The sequence below is a fragment of the Diabrotica undecimpunctata genome, chromosome 2 (assembly GCF_040954645.1).
Source record: "Diabrotica undecimpunctata isolate CICGRU chromosome 2, icDiaUnde3, whole genome shotgun sequence".
NCBI lineage: Eukaryota > Metazoa > Arthropoda > Insecta > Coleoptera > Chrysomelidae > Diabrotica > Diabrotica undecimpunctata.
Genome location: NC_092804.1, coordinates 156,228,501 through 156,249,647, shown reverse-complemented (window position 1 = coordinate 156,249,647; position 21,147 = coordinate 156,228,501). Strand labels below are relative to the sequence as shown.

At 32.4% G+C, this 21,147-nt stretch overlaps 1 protein-coding gene across 1 annotated transcript in view; it reads left to right on the top strand.

The window, feature by feature from the left end:
• Haspin (haspin) overlaps positions 1-21,147 on the top strand; it is a 68,807-nt gene that overhangs the window by 31,345 nt on the left and 16,315 nt on the right. Inside the window, exon 3 of the mRNA XM_072523821.1 lies at positions 1,412-1,607. Coding sequence (XP_072379922.1) covers positions 1,412-1,607 — 196 coding nt within the window. The remainder of the gene's footprint in view (positions 1-1,411; positions 1,608-21,147) is intronic.

Below are 21,147 nucleotides of genomic sequence, written 5' to 3'. Positions count from 1 at the left end.
GTTAAAGCTAAAAAACTATACAACTGAGTATCTTACTTACTTACTCCGTGGCGTTACAATCCTTCGTGGGTTTTAGCCGATTCGACAACATGCCTCCATTGTTTTCTGTCCTGAGCAACCTCCATCCAATTCTCCACGCCCATAGTGCTTAGGTCCCCTGCTATATTATCTCGCCACCGGAGACGAGGGCGTCCGCGTGGTCTCCTTCCAGTTGGAACTTCCTCCCAACTGAGTATCAAAGTATCCAACATACCTACTTGGACATATCGAAAGCATTTGTTTAGACACGTGTCCATTTAACCACAATTTTGGATCATTATAATGAATAAAATACACATCAGCACATCACATACATTATGTTTATTGTATTTTCATTTATTAAGGACGTGACAGCACGTCCTCTCTCATCGGGGTTGTCCGAAACTTTGGCCACCTTTGACCTATTGATTTAAAATTTAATAAGGCTCTTTATCTACCAAGCAAAACCTATGAGCCACATTTCAAGACTTTACTTTTCCTTTAAGAGTTACTGCACAAACGGGAAAACTGATAAAGACACGATTTCAAGAAGGACCTGTTTGGTCCTTAATAAACTAAAATAAAAGACTGGGCCCTTTCTTGTTTGAATGATCCTTGTTTTGTATAATAAATCTCTTAGGTTCTTTATTATACGTCATTGGTTATAAGTAGGCATACAGAAAAAAATATGTAGCTTCGTAAGAAGCAGAATAGAATGCATTATTCATGTTTCTTACTTCCACTATTTATGTTCTTAATTATGTATCGGCGCAATCGTAAGACATTTTCCCCTAATAACCATGAAAAATTCCTTTTTTTTTTTCAATATTGTTAAATCGTTGATTGAAATATTATAGGGGAAATCTTATCCCACCTTAATTAATCAACGGTTAAATGAAAACGAACATGTAAAACATAAACTTTATTATATTCCGGCCTGCAATGCAGTTGTTTGTTGACCTAATCATTCGGCTTCTTTCGCCGACCGTTAAACCGTTTGCATTCATTGAATTCCAGTTGGCCTAAGCAATAATGTTGTCGAATATGACGCATTCTGTTAAAAAATAAATTGGGCTACTCTAGAACACATTTGAACGAATGGGCACCGACCAATTTATATTACGCAGCAAAGCGACAGCGCATATTGCCAACAGTCAACATTTTACACGACCACGTCCTTCCTAAACCGAATCACAAGCCAAAGGTTAGAAGTTGCGTATCTGATTCACGTGTTCAAAGGTATATATTAAATTTGTATCTTGCCAGCGTTCATTTAGTCGTATCTCGTTGAAAGAGTGTGCGCGTCTTGAAAAAAATTTACATTGCATGCATCTTTGCGAAGAAAACTCTGATTTGAGTTGTATGTGCATTACTACGTATGCATCTTTACCAGGTTATGTACCAGATCAAATCCTCGAGGCGAGCTTGGAAGATAGTTTTAGATGTCTTTCGTTAAATCAAAATCAACAAAGGAACAGTTCGCTTGCTAAGAATCAACAATTAATAGTACCAGTCACAGCCAGAGAAATCGTTTTGAGAAAATGTGGACAAACGGAGCCTCTTCAGTTTTCACAATGTTTTACAGACAGGTAAGTCAAGTTTTATTTATTTCTAAAATGGTGGAAGTGATAAAAAAAACAATGACTAATATTGTGAATATTCTCAGAAGTGTCAGGATTGATATGTCGAAATTAGTTTTTTTGTTTATATTTATCTTAACAACGTTGTGAAATATTGAGTGCTAACATATTCGGGCAATGATTCTACTTGCGACCTATATACCAACTTTACAATTTTTCTTACTACTTACTTCATTGCTGTATGTGTCAAATTTTTCTTATCAATATATCCCTTTGGTTGTTCTTTTTGTTTACCAGTGCTTCTGTTCTATTGAGAAATACTAGAATAATATCTACATAGTGATTTTGATCGCCTTTAAAGGGCGCCAATAAAAGTACCCTTGTCCTATATCTGTTACCAGGATCATTTTTTATCTCTTCATCTTTTTGGTATAATTATATTGTACTTTTTTTTATAGTTCTTAACATATTCATTTGTACATTAGTGCTATTTACATCAATTACCCAGGACCACTATTTTTGCTTATGTATTATCAAAGAATATAGAGGCTATATTCTTTGGTATTATCAAAGAATATAGACGCTTTCTATATTCTTTGGTATTATGCTACAGTGAAACCTGTGTGAACATATAATTGCATGGTTGTGAACCAATTTATCCCTTAAGATGAGATTCCATGTTACCCAGTTAGATTTTTTGTCTTAAAATATGCCAGTAATCCCGAAACTTTCTGTCATACACAAGATTTTGTATTAGGTAGGATCTCAGTTGCTTAGCTTTTACTTGTTTTATTGCATTCCCTTCTAAATAATAAGTAGTTCTCATTCTGATTCTTCATAATGATTCTAAACATGTACTGTCATTATCCAGCACCAATATTTTTGTTTTAATTGTGATGCAGCCACAAAAGACCTCTTCGATCAAGTGCAAGAGTGGTTAAGTGCCCACTATTATGGTTATTTTGAACCTAACCTAAAGTAATTATGATAAATGAAACCTGTATAAAACACAGTTGCAATGTTACAGACCAGTTTAGCAGTATAAGGAAGATTTTATGTTACCCAGGTTTGATTTTTATCTTAAAATGTGCCAGGAATCTACAAAATGTCTGTCACACACAGAATTCTGTAGTACAGTGTTTAGGTTACACTCAGCTTTCACTGTAGTTTGATTTCCTTCTTTTCAGAGTATCAAAATTTAATTTAATCTTTGGACACTTCAGATTTAATTTTTAACTTAAATTTGTTTGCTTATTCTCAATTTCATACAGTTGTCCTATTTTGCTATAAAACAAAAAAATATATATTCATGGTAGTTTACATATCAAGGACATTGTTATTATCTCAATTTCCCTGTGCTCATATTTTATTTTAATGGGTTTAACAAATTAGGTTTGGCAATTAAATTGGAAGATAACAGTTATTGCATTTTTTAGTTGTTATTGATAAAGTACCTGCATTTATAGTATTATTGATAAGTAATAGTCAACAAGTACTCACCAATAAATATTTCATTTTTTATTTGGAATATAAATACATACTTAAAACTTTGAAAGAAAACTTTGTATTTGAAAAAAAAAACCTTTGCCTTTGTATTTGAAAGAATATTCAACCCAACCAGCAAAGCATGTCTATTGCTTTATAGACAAAAGGTAATAGCAAACGATATAAAACAGACCAAATCATAAAACTCAGGAAAACATTAATCAAAAATAGATGTTAATATAATTTGCAGTTATAAATGATTTCACAATATTTTTTAAAATTAGTTTATAGATAAGTAAGAGATCTCTCTTATTTACTTATTTATTTAAAACTCTTATTTATTTAAAAATAATATGTAAGTACTATGAGCCTAATAGGCCCATGGCTTGATGTATTCTTTTCCACTCCCTTTTGTCAGTTGCTTTTTTTCCCAGTTCTTTACGTTAAGTCTTCTCATGTCTTCTTAAACTTCCTTGCTCTATCTTGACCTCAGTCTTCCTCTTCGTCTTTTGCCTGCTAGTGCCCTAGATATAGTGCCATTCTGTAAATTCTTAATTGAATCATTTTCTGCAAATGGCCCAACTGTCTAAGTCTTTGTGAATTAATTATTGCTAATATTTTGTGTTCTTGATAGAGCTCTGTTAGCTCGTTATTTGTTCTTCTTATCCATTATCCATTTAAGTTTTTCCCACCAAAGATTTTGCATGGTATTTTCCACTTCCAAACTAATAACAACTCTTGGTGTTTTTTTGTAGTGACTCATGTTTCAGAAGCATATGTCACTATCAGCATTATTATGGTCTTGTATGTCCTTAGTTTTGCTCTTCGAGATATATTTTTTCTTCTGAACAATCTTTTGAGAGCATATTATATAGCCTGGTTGCCTGACATAATTCTTTTCTGTCATATTTCTTCCATAATTCTTTTCTGTCATATTTCTTCTTCACAGTCAGGTTCTCTTGTGAAGACATTTCCTAAATACTCAAATCTTTCAACTTCTTCGAATATATATTGTGTTCCCTTTGCTGTTGTCATTGTTATGTACTACCCCTGAATGAATTGCTTATTTGTACATTCCATATACTTCGTTTTTGTTTCATTTGTATACAATCCTTTGGTTACTGCCCTCTCTTAGGTCTTCATGCCTGTTTCCATCAGCTCTATTTTGTTTCTAGCCAAGATAACAAATCGTCCCAAATGCTAAGCACTGATGTTTTTTGTGGTAGATCAGACCTGTTTTATTAATGTTTGCTTCCTATATAACATTTTTTAATATTTACAACTTTTACATCATAGACAAAAGGTAAACAATATAAAACAGAGACAAAATCATAAAACTTAGGAAAACATCTAATCTAAAATAGATCTGTTGATCTAATTTTTTAGTTATAAATTATTTCACAATATTTCCTAAAATGTAGTTTATAGATAAATAAGAGATAAACTACCACCTATTTACATTTTTTTAATATATTTTTTTTTATAATTTGAGTTGTCACAACACTGATAGTATTTTAGGTAGTCAGAGTATGAATCATAGATATAAATAGTTATGATTCTGTTTTCTGTTGTTGAATTCATATAATACAAATTAAATTGAAACAATAAAACCAATACAAAGTTATAGTAAGACTATTGTTATCTTTTTTATTATACATTGTCATTTTTGGTTGAATCTTGTTACAGGTATGACTGTTATACAGTTCGTAAAATAATTACTTATTGTGAAGTAAAAGTTTTAATTTAAATTTCTTGGTATAACTCAGGATATTGATGATGATTTATTACTCTAGTCAATCTTTTACCTACTTTAAGATATATTCAAGACATTTAAAGTGCATAATATGAACAACTATCAATGGCATTTAGATGTTCTATTTTAAGCTCCTGTTTTCCTTCAAATTCAGTTGTATTATATGATAGTCTACAATGACTGATTTTCTCAGTGACCAAGCTTACAGTTCCTCTTGTATTTTGTTAAACAGGTGTTTACACTATGTTTCGTTTTTTTCAATGTATACTCATCTACAACTAAAGATAAAATACAATTAATTGTAATTGTAATTAATTAATCAATATTATCAGTCTCAATCTGTACCATTTTTAATATATGGTAGGTACAATAGATTTACCTTTCAGTTTTCGTTGTTGGTGGATATTACAGTTGACACTTTTTGGACATGTAGATCACTTGGTTTTTTGTATACTCTGCATCCAAAGTTTTCTATTTGATTTTCATTCCATTAAAACATCTAAAATACAGTCTATTGTTCTTTATTTCTGTGGTGAAGTGTATCTTATGGGTAAGTTCCATTATGTTGATGCCACTTTTGTGATTAGGAACAACGAGGACAAATTTTCAAATTTCTTTAATTTGATAAACTAAGATTGCCATGGAAATAGAGAACCACAAATATTATTGCATTTTTAGATGTTATAATAGAACGAAAAACCTTTCTAATATAATCAACAGTTACTTGTACAGCAATTTGAATCACTATCATAAACAGAAAGGAGGAGTTTTAATAAAGGGCCATATTACAGGAATATGTAATTCTGAATATTGAGGAAAATTTGAAACATCTAGAAAAAGTGTTGGGACTGTATGGTTGGTTATGCCCCAAGAGACATCAAGTGATTTATTTGTCCAAAAGAGTCAACCACAATACTGACCAACAATGAGAACCAAAAAGATAACCTTTTTTACCATATACTAAACAGATCAAATCAGCAAATGTTAAGTCTATCTTCAAACTAATACAGATATGCAAGAAAGTCATGATGGACATCAAAGATCAAGCCTGTTGACCATTTCAGGAACTTACTGTGTTTCCTGTAGTTGAAGCTCAGTGTGTCATGGAACATAGTGTGGACACTCTTTTGACTGAACATTCGAAATTAAGCCACTGCAAAAAATCAGCCTTGACCTACTATTGAACAAGAGAACCACCAAATTTTATTCCAAGAAACATCTATGCTTAATATAACATCCACAGATGTTCAGGAACAGGAAGGCTGTCAATTTTATTTGTAAATAAAAGTTCTGCATCTAAATGGGATGTACAAAACAATATCTCTCTTCTCTTCTTCTTTGTCAACCATTTTCCGTCCACTCCTGAATGTAGATCTCTCCCAAATTCTTCCATCTTTTTCTATCTTGTGCCAATCTAATCCACTGTTTGCCTGACACTGCTCTTATGTTATCTACCCATCTCTTTTGAGGTCTTCCCATGTTTTTTGTTGGCCTGCTTGATCTCCATTCTAGGATTCTCTTTGTCCACCTGTTATCATCATATCTGGCTATGTGACCGGTCCAGTATCATTTCATTTTTGTAATTTCTTCCATGATATTGATGATCTTCGTTGTATGTCTGATCTCAATGTTTCTAATCTTGTCTCTCAGTGATATTCCAAGCACCATTGATTCCATTGCCCTATGCGTTATTTCTAGTTATTTAGCAAATTTCTTGGTAAGGTACTGGTCTTCAACCTGTAGGTACAAATTGGTAGTATGCATGTGTTATACACCTTTTTCTGTGTTCTTCTTTTAATATCAGTATCTTGATTTGGTTTTCCCAGTTTGATGACATGGGCCAGGTATACATAATGTGCAACATTTTTGTTTTACTGTAATTCATTTTTAAGCCTACCACTCCAGAAACTTCATTTAATTGTGGTAACATTTCATTTAGTTGCAAAACTATGTTATTTGCAAATCTCAAATGGTTTTAGTATGGTCCGTCCTTGTTCCATTCTAATTTCTTAATGTTTGGAAGAAATGGCGTCCCCTTGTCTCACACCCCATTGTAGTTTTATGGGATTCTTTTTTCGGCTTTTGTCCTGCTTTATTTGCATTGTGGCATTTTCATATATATTATGTCTTTAATAATTATCTTAGTATATCTTGAATCTATGTGTGCATTTTCTAGAGATTCTAGCACAGCCCATAATTCGATGGACTCGAAATGCCATATTTGTTAGGCAGTTGGTTATTTTGGTTAGTAATTTATACAGATGTTATAGTAAGGATATTGGTCAGTATTTCAACCATATCTATCTTCTATTAAAACAGTATCAATTCTTTGAAATACCAAAAATTTTTCCCAACCAAACATTTCAATATCGATTTGGGTAAACCAACAAATTCCAGAAGGCACATGACAACTATATGCAGTGCAGATATTCTAGGTTGATAATCAGTGGGCGAGGAGAATATGTAGGCACATCCACATATTGCCATTAAACTTACTGGTACCCATGTTGTATTTTTTATCTATTAACACTTTCTGTGGATGAGTCCTCTTGTGTTTTCTTTAAATCAATCAAAGAAATAATATAAATAAATAACTTTAATAAAATCATTAGTATATTATCTCCTTTATAAACAATTTTATCTCACAATTTTAAAATGTTAGACTCTTGTATTTTTTACATGTATGCTTTATATGGTGTGATAGTGATGCTTCCTAAATGTAGTTTGTTAACAAAGAAGAAAAGTTAATTATTATAAGTTAAAAATAGCACAGAACTATATCACAGTATAAAGAGGTTAAAATGGAACCTCTTTATACTGTGACTATATTAACAGTGCATAAATCTGTATTTTGATGTTTACTGTTTTAAAACTTATCTTATAAAAATATAATGAATGATAACCAATTATCAATAAACCAAATAATTAAATAAAAATCAATGACCCCCTAGTTTGACTCCTATTAGCTTAACTGGGCATTTATATTTTGTATTGTTAACCTCTGAAGGTTAAATGCTCCAAACATTGCTACAAATTTTTGCAAAAGTGTCATGATTGCTGATACTTAAAGGAAATGTTTATTTTATTTGCAGTTAAACATGAAGGTTATTGGTTTTAAATTCGAGTCAATTACACATGTAATTGGTAAGGTAAAAATTTCAATGTTTTGTTTGTAATTTATTGAAAATAGGTGTCATAAATTCTAGGTACAGACAAAAAAATTAACATTAATATGCAAAAGAATATTTTTTAATTGGAAATCATTTATTTGTAGCTTCTCAGTTTGGAAATTATTTATTTTATATTTATTTATTATTTATAAATTAATAAAGTCTTTATTAAACAAATTGATATTCAGATAAAAAACTTTTGTCGAAGTACAATAAAAACACATATGTTTGTGTCTGATCTATTGATCCAAGTTTCCACTGAAAAGTTTAGTTATGCCATAGTAGTTATTGCAACATTTTCTATTCTTTTTCTTTCAAAGATAGTTTTTGTCTTATCTTCTGCTTATATCTCCACTTTTCCTTCTCCCTCTATTTGTGCTATATATTTCTTTCTCGAATGTCCTTACTTCTTGTTTTTTTGATTTAGTGTTTGTCAAGTTTCAAAAATTTTATTTTACAAATAATCCCAATTGTAGCCACCTTTTTTCTTTTGCATACAATGCAAATATTTTGTAGTTCCCTTTAGCTCCTCGTTAAAGTATATTCTGTCTCTATATTGTGACTATACTTAGTTGTTACTTCCACAGCTTCTTTACTTTATTCTTTAGGGGCTGTCCTATTTCTCTCAATTGAGGTAACACTATGTTGCTTCTGTTATTACTTACTTCCAAGTTGCAACAGATATTTGTTCTTTCAAATGGATTGTTATATTTTAAGAGCTTCTTTTTAGCTTCTTTCTTAAATCTCTTCTTTAAGAGATTTTAAGAGCTGATGGTATACTCCCAACTTAATTCTTGCAATTCTTTGTCAAGCATATCTTGAGTCAGTGGAAATATGATTAATTTGATTTTTTTCTTTCACCTGACAATATACAGGTTGCCTGGTGGATGTCTTTTTAATCACAGAGCTGATCTGTTTTCTTTTGCATTATACTTTTCATGACGACTGCCTGCCTATCATCAGCCTGTGAGCATCTTCGCATCCAACTTTAGGCCTTAAATCCCAATTATTATTTATCACATAAACTATCTTTTATGTTTTCATTGGATTCTTTGCTGGGGCCATCTATGCAAATGAATGTTTGATGTTCAATTCAATATTAAATTCAATTATTGCCAATGTGTGTATTCTTTTATTGATGGATGTCTTAATTACAAAAAATATCCAAGAATTGAAAGAAATGTTACAAGTAATTGAAGTATCCAGGACAGTAGGTGTAAGAAATGAATTCTAACCAAAAGTGAACCAGGAACATATAGATAACTTCAAAATCATATAGAAAACTTTGGACACTATGTAAACTCAGGTCATGCCGTCAAGCTAGAACAACCAAATCAAGATGCTTAATATGCTATCATATATGATGATACACTGAAAATCCAGGAATGAAGACCAATGGAGACGAAAATAAGCATACAGTGATCTTAAAACAGATGGATAAACGGCATAAGGATAGTGATGGAAAAGACTGGATGAGATTGGCATAGGACAGAGAAAGATGGAAGCAGTTGTGAGAGATCTACATTTACAAATTGATGGACAGAGGTAGATAAAGAGATACTGTTCAGTACGAGAAATGCCATACTAAAGATTTTATTGGTGTTACCATTATTGCAGACAGTAATCACATTTCTCTCATTAAATGTTGCTAAAACAGTAGTCATATCCTTTAGACATAGCAAAAGTCACGCGATTTACGTAATACTTTTTTAATTATTACTGAAATAAGTTTAATATTCATTCAAAGAAACCGTTATGTAACTGGATAAAAAAATAATAAATATTATGTAAGAAAATAATGATTGAACTTGAAACGCCGAAATATGCATATTTTAGACCTATCACAAAGAATCGCTTATCTGATAAAGAAGTAAATTTAAACATTTTAGAAATCGCAGAAAATTATTTTCAAATTTTACCGTAAAATTATGCTCCAACCTATATTTACGCTGGAATTTCGAATACAATGTCAAATTTCTCAAACAAACAATCCTCAATGTTATTTAACTTTACATAACACTTTTAATAAGCATAGCAGAGCGAACCCATCTCATTTAAAGTGAAAGTAAAAGTGAATGTAATTTGGGCGAAAGTTTCAACCGTTGTTCGTTACACAATGGAAAACATCTCGCAACCTCCGTCAACTTTGATAATATCGAACCTCTAGGAAGCGAATCAACCTTCATCTACGAAAATACCGCCAAGGTTATTAACAAAAAACCGTGAAAAAATCGTTTTTATCCTTTAAAATCGGTTTTGGATTATTGATTGCCGTTAAAGTTCGTTAGTGTTTTCTGGTAAATTGTACAAAATTTTATGAAAATATTTGATTTACAGTTGATTGTTCAGTAATGAATGTTATAAAAAATGTAAATAAATTATAAGGCAAGAGCATGACGATCATAAATTGTTTAATCTTGAGATAGATTACTCGTGTTCAGTTTATGTATCTATGTTTGTATTTCCTATAATTTTCTGTCTGTGTTTGCAGATTGGCTTAGATTCAATATGAGTGGACGCTTAACCCTTCCACTCGACCTAAGTGGTCTATTGTGACTCATCCCTAGGTTAAAATTGTCGTAGGTCTTGAGTTGATAAATGTATTGAGCCTTATCCTATAAAAACCTGGGCAGTTGCACAGAAAGTGTTCCTTCGTCTCGTCTTTAGCTGGACAAAATCTGCAATCTCCACTTTTTGTCAGTCCGATTTTATTCATCAGAATAATACTCTTGAGGCAATATTGTCCTGTAGGATACTTACCACAAATCACAGATCATTCCTATTTATATCTAATAATAATTTTGCTAGTTCTTTTCATAAAGTTTATTTTTATCTTGGTCGCGTAAAAATGGGTATTACGCCCACCTTTATTGAACAACATGTTAAGAAGCATTGTCCAAATATTAGGGATTTTAAGGTTGAACCGTTACCAGTTAAAGGTGAAAATATTTCTTTCAAAATAAGCATCCATCCAGATGACAAGGAAGATTTTTCGAGGCCGGATATTTGGCCTAAAGGCATCATTTTAAGAAAGTTTTGGATTAGCAATAAACGCCAGTCTGAAAATTTTCAGCAAGATCGAGGAGATCAGACCGTGATATAAGTAAAAATGACTCCTTGAAATCAAAATCAAATGTATGTGTTTACTATCTCAACACTGGGGGCATGCGAACAAAAATACAGAGTTTCCAGCAAGCTTTGAGTTGTTCCTGCTATGATATAGTAATGATTGCAGAGACTTGGTTGAATTCAGATTATTCTGATGCTGAATTGGGAGTTCCAGAGTATGAAATTTATAGATGTGATCGTAAAGTGGGGTTAAACACTCTAAAGACACGTGGAGGTGGTATATTAATCGCAGCTAAAAAGAGCCTTTCTACTCAAAAAATCATAGTTCCTCTTGTTGACTCTGACATATATCAGTTATACCTAACATTTAAAATCAAAACTCAAAATTTTGTTATTGGCTGTGTATATATACCTTCTCCATCACCTTCTCAGTCTTATTTAAGACATTGTGAAACTGTTGAATATGTTTACACTAGTTTTTCAGATAGTCTGTTTGTCTTGGCAGGTGATTACAACCTGCCACAAGCTAAATGGGGCAATGATGAGTTGGGATTGACAGTGACAGGCACTGGAAATGACTCTGTAAGTATTGTAGCAAATTGCTTTAGTTTCTATAACTTTTTTCAAAAGAATGATATTTTGAACAGCAAAGGAGTCCCATTGGACCTGGTTTTTAGTAATTTGGAATCTATTAATGTTACTCCAGCAGTAGATAAAATTTTTGAGAATAGTTTAAATCACACAGCTATCAGTTTTGAACTAGTGTGTGAAGAAAATTTTGATGTTATGAATTACGAGGAATACTTTTATGATTTCAAAAATGGTGACTACTTTTCAATAAATAATTATTTAGCAAGTATAAATTGGGAGGGACTGTTTCTTAATGGTACAGTTGATAGTATGGTGGTCATTTTTTATGATATAATTTACTCACTGATAGAACACTTTGTTCCACTGAAGAAATATAAAACCTCTACCTTTCCCTCTTGGTTCTCGTCAAAGCTGCGTAATCTAATTATATGTAAAAAACAGGCCCACAAACAATTTAAAATTAGTGGTAGGCAAGATGATTATGACCGTTTTGTGGCTTTAAGAAACCAGTGTGAAATTTTAAGAGCAGACTGTCAGAAACAGTATTTAGATGGGATACAAAATAACATTTCTGATAATCCAAAATATTTTTGGTCTTATATTAAAAGCAAAAGAAATGGGTATAATATACCATCCAGAATGGTCTATAATGATAGGGTTAGCTTAAATATCAAGGACTCTGCCAATATGTTCGCAGAATATTTCTCATCTGTCTACTCAGATGAACAAAAAGATACTTTACCTTTTTTTAATTTTGACAGTTCGATTTGTTTGAGTTCTATAATACTTACAGCAACTGAGGTCTATGATACTATTGCAAATTGTAAAAACCGATTATGTGCAGGGCCGGATGGAATCCCAGCCTATTTTCTGAAAAAATGTATATGTGTACTTACAAAACCAATTTTGTTTATTTTTAACAGATCACTTGGTACTGGTAGCTTTCCCAGTCTCTGGAAGAAAAGTTTTTTAAAGCCAATTTTTAAATCGGGTGCAAGGAACGATATATCAAACTATCGAGCTGTCTGTAATCAGTCAGAGCTGCCCAAGTTGCTTGATTGTTTGGTTAGTAAGAAACTGACATGGAGTTTTAGAAGCATTTTTAATCCTGAACAATTTGGCTTTATGAGAGGGAGGTCAACAGATGCCAACCTAGTTTTGTATGTGAATCATATATACAACAGCTTTGAAGAGGGAGTCCAGGTTGACTCAATCTATACTGACTTTTCCAAAGCATTTGATCGGGTAAACCATGGGGTTCTCTTACAAAAACTAAGAGCTTTGGGTATTTTGGATCCCCTTCTTCAGTGGATTACAGAATTTGTTAGTGGCCGTACGCAGGCAGTTAACTTGGGAAGTGACACTTCAATTGAAATAACAGTTCCATCGGGCGTGCCACAAGGCTCCCATTGTGGCCCTGTTTTGTTTTGTTTGTTTCTGGTTGATTTAGTACAACAAATCAAAAATTGTAGTGTTCTTATGTTTGCTGACGATGTAAAACTGTTTAGAAAAATTCAATCCTGGAATGATGCTGCTATATTACAGGAAGATCTTAAATCGTTTTATGATTGGTGCACTTTAAACAAAATGTCACTCAATATAAACAAATGTCATAAAATGACATTCTCAAGGCAAAGAAATCCAATTGAATTTGTTTACTACATAAATAACTTGCCATTAGCCTCGAAAAATGAAGTATTAGATTTGGGAATCTGGTTAGACACCAAACTGTCATTCTCAAGCCACATCAACCAAGTAACAAATAGAGCGATGAAAGTGCTGGGATTTATCCAACGCACATCAGTGGACCTGTCTTTGTTTACATTTAGAAAACTTTATTGTGGTCTCGTTAGACCCATTCTGGAGTTTGGATCAGTTGTATGGTCCCCATCATACCACTGTTACATTCAACAGATTGAAAGAGTCCAGAATAAATTTCTGAGGGTAGCAGCCTATAAGAGTGGATACAGGAGAGAGGAATACAACTATCAGTGGGTAAGAGATAGTCTTAACTTACCAACACTTGAGTCAAGGAGGACATTGTTAGATTTATGTTTCTTACACAAAGTTATCAATGCTTTTATAGATTGTCCTCAACTCTTATCGCTTGTTAGTCTTAAAGTTCCTAGTAGAAGCAACAGACAATCAGAAATCTTTTCAGTGCCATTTCACCACACTAATTATGGTATCAATGAACCAACTACACGATTGGTCCGGAGTGCTAATAGCCTACCAAGACAAATGGATATTTTTGACTCCAAAATTAGTTTGTTTAAAAAACAACTAAAAAGTATCTTACAATAAGTTTGTTGTACATCTATATTATTCTTATATGTTTGTATTATTCTGAGGTGTTTGTTATTTTAATAATTTATTGTTGTTAAGGTGTAACTTTGTAAAACTTGTGATTGTTATTTTAATAATTTATTGATTGTAAGATGTAACTTTGTAAAAATTGTAAGTAAATGGATGCCGTATATAAATAAATAAATAAATCTTTACATCTCTTCTTCGAAGGTTCATTTGTTTGTACCAGTGATTATGTTTCATCCGTTCCACAAAGTCCGATATCGTTCTGTTTGCGTGTTGACCGGTTGTTTCCAACCTCCTCGGTTTCCGCATTTCGCTTTTCAATTTGTATGTTCTATTTTAAACTTTTAACCTTTCTATATTTTGTTCCATCCATTTCTTTTTAAGTTAATTCGTGGTCGTAAATGGAACCAGTTCATCGATCTTGTTATGTAACACTCAGTAATCTGAACTGCTAGGAAGTAGACTCAGGACACTGATGCACTTTGTGTCTCGAAGCTACCGTTGCTTAGTTATTATATATTCGGTGAGTTTGTTTAGGAGGGTAGGGAATACGCGGAAGATATAAATAAAAAAATCTCAAAAAACGGGAGCCATTGTTTTTAAATATTTGAATCTCAAAAAACATAGATGGGATGGTTATAAAACGCAAAGAAAAACTAAATGGAAAGACCAATAAGAATATAATAGAAAACGGAAATAAATACAACTCTAAGGACAGATCTAAATAAACCTCTAAAAGGTGTAAAGTTTCTATAGAGATTTTGGCTACTGTAGATAATCAAGCGACCAGCAAACGGTTTGCGAGCCCGTCGTAAATAAATCCTGTAAGTATTAACAATAAGGTACCTGACAGGCGAAGAGAACGAGAAATACAAAAATAAGAAGAGATATTTAAAATAAAATAAAATGTAGCTTATTTAGTTAAAGGGGTCGCAGCAACTGCAAACAACCTAACTTGTAGATATCTAAATGAGAAAATGAAATGAAAAGTTCAGGAAAAAGTCTATCTAGAGGAGTGAAAGAAATCTTTTTTTTTAGTTGACCGTAAACAATATTGTGTCTAATAAAGATTGAATTTGCCAGGTTCGTTATTAAGGTTTGGGGGTCTAGCCCTGCCCATTCCTTGATGTTAGGCAGCCATGTCATTTGTCGTCTGTCAGGCCTAAGTTTTCGTTCTATTTTTCCTTCCATTATTAGTTGAAGGAAGTTATATCTCTCTGATCTTGAATATATGTCCAAAATAAGATGAATTTCTACAAGTTCACGATCTCGTATTCTCTTTTACATTTTAAAATTTCTTCATTTTTAACATGGCCATTACATGAAATTTTTAGAATGAGGCGAAATATCCCCATGTCAAAGTTTTCCAGGTATCGTAACGAGCTAATTGTCAACGTCCGGGCTTCCATTCCATGCAGTAAGATACTCTGCACATAGCATTTTATCATGCGATCTCGCAGAATTAGATCATTACCTCGTGTGGTGAAAAAAACGTACAGGTGTATGCCAAGGGTCAAATAATAGAACAGGTAAATTCCATAAAATATTTGGGAACAAATATTAATAGTCAGTGTAATCCAAAAAAAGAAATCCTATCAAGAATCGAACAAGCAAGGAAAACATTCATGAGCATTAAAATATTTTTTACAAGATCAGACCTTAGTCTACAGCTTAGAATCCGAATGATCAGATGTTACGTTTTTTCTGTCTTACTGTATGGCTGTGAAAGTTGGACAATGGACTCTGAAATAGAAAAAAGAATAGATGCCTTTGAGATGTATATATACAGACGAATGTTGAGGATTCCATGGGTACAAAGAGTTACTAATGTTGAGGTACTTCGTCGTATGTGTAAACAAAAAGAATTACTAAGAATAATCAAAGAGAGGAAAATGCAATACTTGGGTCATGTGCTGAGAGGCGAAAGATATGAATTACTTCAAGTTATACTGGAAGGAAAAGTACAGGGCAAAAGATCAGTAGGAAGACGCCAGAACTCGTGGCTGAAAGATCTAAGGAGATGGTTCGACCGCTCATCCGCAGAGATCTTTCGCGCAGCAGTTTCCAAAACTACAATTGCCATTTGGATCGCCAACCTTCGAAAGGAGACGGCGCAATGAGAAGAAGAAGGTGAAAAATTATCTCATTTATAGAAATGCGTTTCTAGTCGTGTTTTATTCTACATCTGACCATATTCTACCACTAGTAAATACATCCAACCAAAACAAAACGTCAATATTTATGTCAAACAACTGTCAATTTCTAGAGGTTTTAAAATTGTTTTTTGTTTGCACTTTTATGTCTTGTTTTTTTTTCATATTTAATGTTTTGTCTTCGTTGATAATTAGGAAAAGTTTTTATTATTATAGAAACAGGTTGGCCATAAATATCTCTCTTGACACTAAAAAGATTATCATGTAAAAAATCTGATACTATTTATAGATTTGCAGTGAACAACATTATATAATGTTATATAAAAAACTTAAGAACAGAATGATATTCTCAATACTCAAATAGAGACAAGTGTTTGGAAATTTACTAAAGTTAAATTCATTGAATATCTCGATTATGATAATAATCTATTAAGTATTGCAGTTTATTTTCTATTTTTTGACTTTTTAAATGCCATATCGATATAAACATATCAGATCACTTGTGTAAAAAACAGATTAGTTTCTCTGTATCTTCTTATTGTAATCATAGATTGATGATGAGGTTGATCTGAGAGTATTTTTATAATTAAAATGCCTGTATGACGTCCTGTTCCACTTTCTTTAGATGTTTCTCGTGTTTTCTTAAATTTCTTATCCAATTCCATTACTGTTTTGTTTTACGCGTGTCCTTTCTAAAATACGCTTTGAACTGTCTAAAATAATGGAAAGAAGTTTTATATCTCTACAGAATGTTTTCTTGGAAATTCCAAGCTCTTTTCCAACAGTTATGGGGAATACCAATATTTTTGAATACCTGCATCAACGGATCTGGGTTAGTCCAGAGACACGATAATCTGAATCTCGGGTCAGTTGGATCTTTACTGATGAAACTACCATGTTAATTGTTGTAAATAAATCACAATAAAGGTAAAAACAGTAATAAAAAGAAAATGTTTAATAATAGTTCTTGTTTTTATGTAGACATGACTCTGTTTTTCAATGTACCTTCAGTAAGTTGTCTTTCCATCGTTTTCGTGGTCTTCTCACTGATCGCTTTCCTATTGGGGAACCGTCTCTTGCCATCTTTACAACTCTATTTGTTCTTATTCGGCTTATATCATTGCTCGATTCTACTCTTCTTCTTTTTGTTCTGTCTCATAGTAATTCTAAGGGTTTTCGATTCTGCTGTTTCGTAACATTCTTTTTGTTCTCTGTGTCAGGTCTTGTTTCTACAAGACCTCTCCTGTGATCTTCAAGTTACTAATAAAGAGGACGTGTTATTAAGAATGCTAAAAGAGAAATAGCTGGTAACTACAATAAAAACAGCCAAAATCGAATACCTTGGCAACATCATGAGGAACAGCGAAAAATATGGATTGCTGCAATTAATTCTTCAGGGAAAAGTAGAAGGAAAACGAGAACCCGGAAGGCGAAGGATTTCCTGGCTGAAAAATCTACGTACGTGGTTTAAAACAATAACCACAAATCTTTTCATAACAGCGGGGTGCAAAATACAGATCGCCATGATGTTCTCCAATATTCGAGATGGATAGGAACTACAAGAAGAAGAAGGTCCACGAAATATAGATATGCCAATTTGTTGTATTCTAATGATTTCTCTTGCACTTGCCTGCTTATAAATATGGCGTCGGTGCATGATCTTCCCGACCTAAAACCTTGTTCTTCTGCTATTTAGGATTATAACAACTAAGTTTAAGTTTATTCAGTTTAAATTTATTTTTTTATCACTTTGGCTGTTAATTTTAGTGTTGTGTTTAATAAATTAATTCCTCTGTAGTTCTCTGGGTCCGATTTGTCTTCCTTTTTGAAGAGAGCTCCATCTCTATTCTTGTGGTATTATGTTTTGTTTAGCGTCTTTAATTCGCGTGTCTCTGACTGCCATTTCGAAGGTAATATTAAATAGGAGGCGCGCCAGCGCTTACTCTTGTCTAAGTCCATCCTTTATCTCAAAATCTTTCTTTTAAAACAATACTAGTTTTACCTTGTTTTAAAATTTATCGTTCGCAAAAAATATTTTCTTCTATTAAATTAATTCGTGATTAAATAAAAAAACCCAGACATCTGATAAGATGCACTTATCTTATCGAACAGCTTCATGTGGTTTATGTTCTATTTGACATCATATCGTAAATATACTCCTTTCTTTGCAAAAATATTATCTAAAATTTTAAAAGTTAGTATGTGTGTTTTAAATTCAGTCTCACTTTTGTCGAATTATTTGGTGATTGGCAAAGGGATGCATTACGATATACTCGTAATATTACGCAATTCATTTAGTCATGTTATATCATACACATTTTTTTTATTTATTTTTATAAGTCTGCGTGGTAATGTTTGAAATACTGACAAACATTTCCTTGAAAATTATTACACAATACACCTTCAGCTGTTCAAATATTATGAACTCAATTTTTAAAGATTGATAAATAAAAAATCAATTTCCAAACAAAATTTCACGTCTGTGGTAAACAATGAAAAATATTCATCGATTGGGTTTTCACATAATTGTGGCGGTTTAACCTTGTCGACGCAATCAATATATGGATATTCCCAAGAATTTTAGTGGAATAAATATTTAACCTTGAAAAAAATTGTGACATTGCGTAATTTTCCATCCGATAAAACATTTAATGTGTCTTTTATTGACTAAAGTTTAATTTACGAGGTACATTCTATAAATGCGTTGTCTTTTTATGCATTTTTGTACTTCCAAGAAGCCAGAGTATTAAGAAATATCAAACTAAAGAACGTTATAGAGAACATATTAATAGTAAACAATGGAAATGGATAGGATATGTGGTATGCTAAGGCCTAAGACGAATGATAAATGAACAGAGCGACTTGTGGCATTGACAGTTCAGAAAATATGAATTCGACGATATTTACCTTCCGGAGATAACATATTCTAATTATACATAGAAGGTAACAGGGATCTCAGAGACCAACTTGTGAAAATTGTGGCATGTATTTTTAAAATGACATTTACCAGAATTTTTCTTTGTTAGTTAATATACTAATAAAACAATATTTTAGGTATTTTTTAATAAAATTCAATAACAGATTTTCAAAAAGAAAAAAAAGTAAAACGAAAAATTTATTTTCTCTGAAAGCCTTAACTCAATAAAACTCCGTGCTTGAATTAAAATATTAATATAAAATTAATTAAATATTTCTAAAAGCATAGGAAGTAATATGGAACTATGGAGATCATAAAAGCTCTTTGGTTCAACTGGATTTTTCTTGTTGATGTTATTCAATATTTTCCACACGTTCGGTACAAATAGGTGTCAACTACTCCAGACACATAAATTTTTTACATTTATGGCAGTTGAATCTTGTTTTCCTGATTTTGTTGGACGAACAGTAAAACATCTACCAAATGTAGAATTCGTTGGAGGTTGCTCATTGTCGGAAATATTATAAATCTCATTTCTTCTCAATTTTATCGTTCTAGAAAGTCCTGGAGATGTTACCCAAGAGACCCAAGATTTTCGATAAACAACCTTCTTGGCTTCAATTTCTGTATAGTATGTAAAACCAACTTACATTTTTTATACTCCAATACAAATAGCTAACACCGGTCTCTCAGACAGAAGCACGGATAACTCAAAACGCGTAAATGCTATGTCGCTGTCTATACTATACTGAAGAGATGTGTTTTAGCCTTGAAGGTGCCAGGAATGATGAGCGTGCCGGCTCGCGAGTTCTTAAAATCTAGCCGATAATTATTATCAACGTCTCGCAGATCGGCTGTTAGTTGCCGGTACAAAATTCTGACATAAAAAACATACAAAAAAATACAAAATAACATGGCTCCATATATAGGTAACCAGATAGACCATGTACTTATTTCACAAAAACAAGGGAGCAAGAGAGATATTTAAGTATCTAGGTGTAACAATAGACAGCTCATACGGCAGGAGCGCAGAGATATCCGAAGGAGTAAATGCGAGCAATTGGAAATACCAAAAACTACTAAAAGACAGACATCACTATCAGCAAAAACACCAAAATGAAAATATATAAAACAGCAATCAGACCTGTCATAACTTACACAGCAGACAATATGCCTAACTAATAGAGACGAAGAGAAGCTAAGAATAATAGAAAGGAAGATCCTTAGAAGAAATCTTGGACCAAAAAAACCCAAGATGGAGAGTTTAGACGATTATTTAACAAGATAAATAATAATAAATAGAGAAGATATAGTCAGACAGATAAAGGCTCAAAAGTTGAAATGGCTCGGGCTGTACTAAGACGAGAAGAAGATAAATTAATAAAGAACATATTAATGTGGAAACCTAAAAATACAAGACCTAGAGGGAGAGATGGGAAGATCAAGTCAGAGAAGATTAAATTTCAACAGAATGAAGATCTTAACAGGAGAACAAAAGTAGAAAATATAAAGAAATGGAGGTTAATCACCAATCGGGCGAAATCACACAACAACCTGTGAAGGAGGACGACAGAGAACAAGAAAACAAAGAAAAAGGCGGAGTGATCTTGGCCAAGAAGACGGAAGAGGTAGCTTGTACTCTTATCCAGGAGTGACAGGCTCGTATGTAATATTTCTTTAAGATTATATTTTGGTGGAGGAGCTTCAACTTATTGGACACTCTTTCAGAATCTCTAGGAAGTATAAATACCCATAGAAATCTATAAATACGTTAGAAAAATATTGTATTTGAATTCGTAATGCCAGTTGCCCCTTTTCTGAGAATTTATCAGACAGGTAGCCCTCATAGGCTCTTATGATAACTTAAAAAGAAAATACCAGTTAAAACGCAAACGCTAATTTGCCTGAATGCCTATAAGCAACTTCACAAAGTATTAACGTAACATTGCATTCATGAATTGTATTGCCTCCATGTTTAAACTTTTATCGATTTGTTGTTACATTAAAAAAGCCATTTCAACAAAAGTACTTAGTGTAGTACTAGTATATATTAACACATACTTTTCAGAGGGTTATTTAAATGTAAAATAACTTTTTT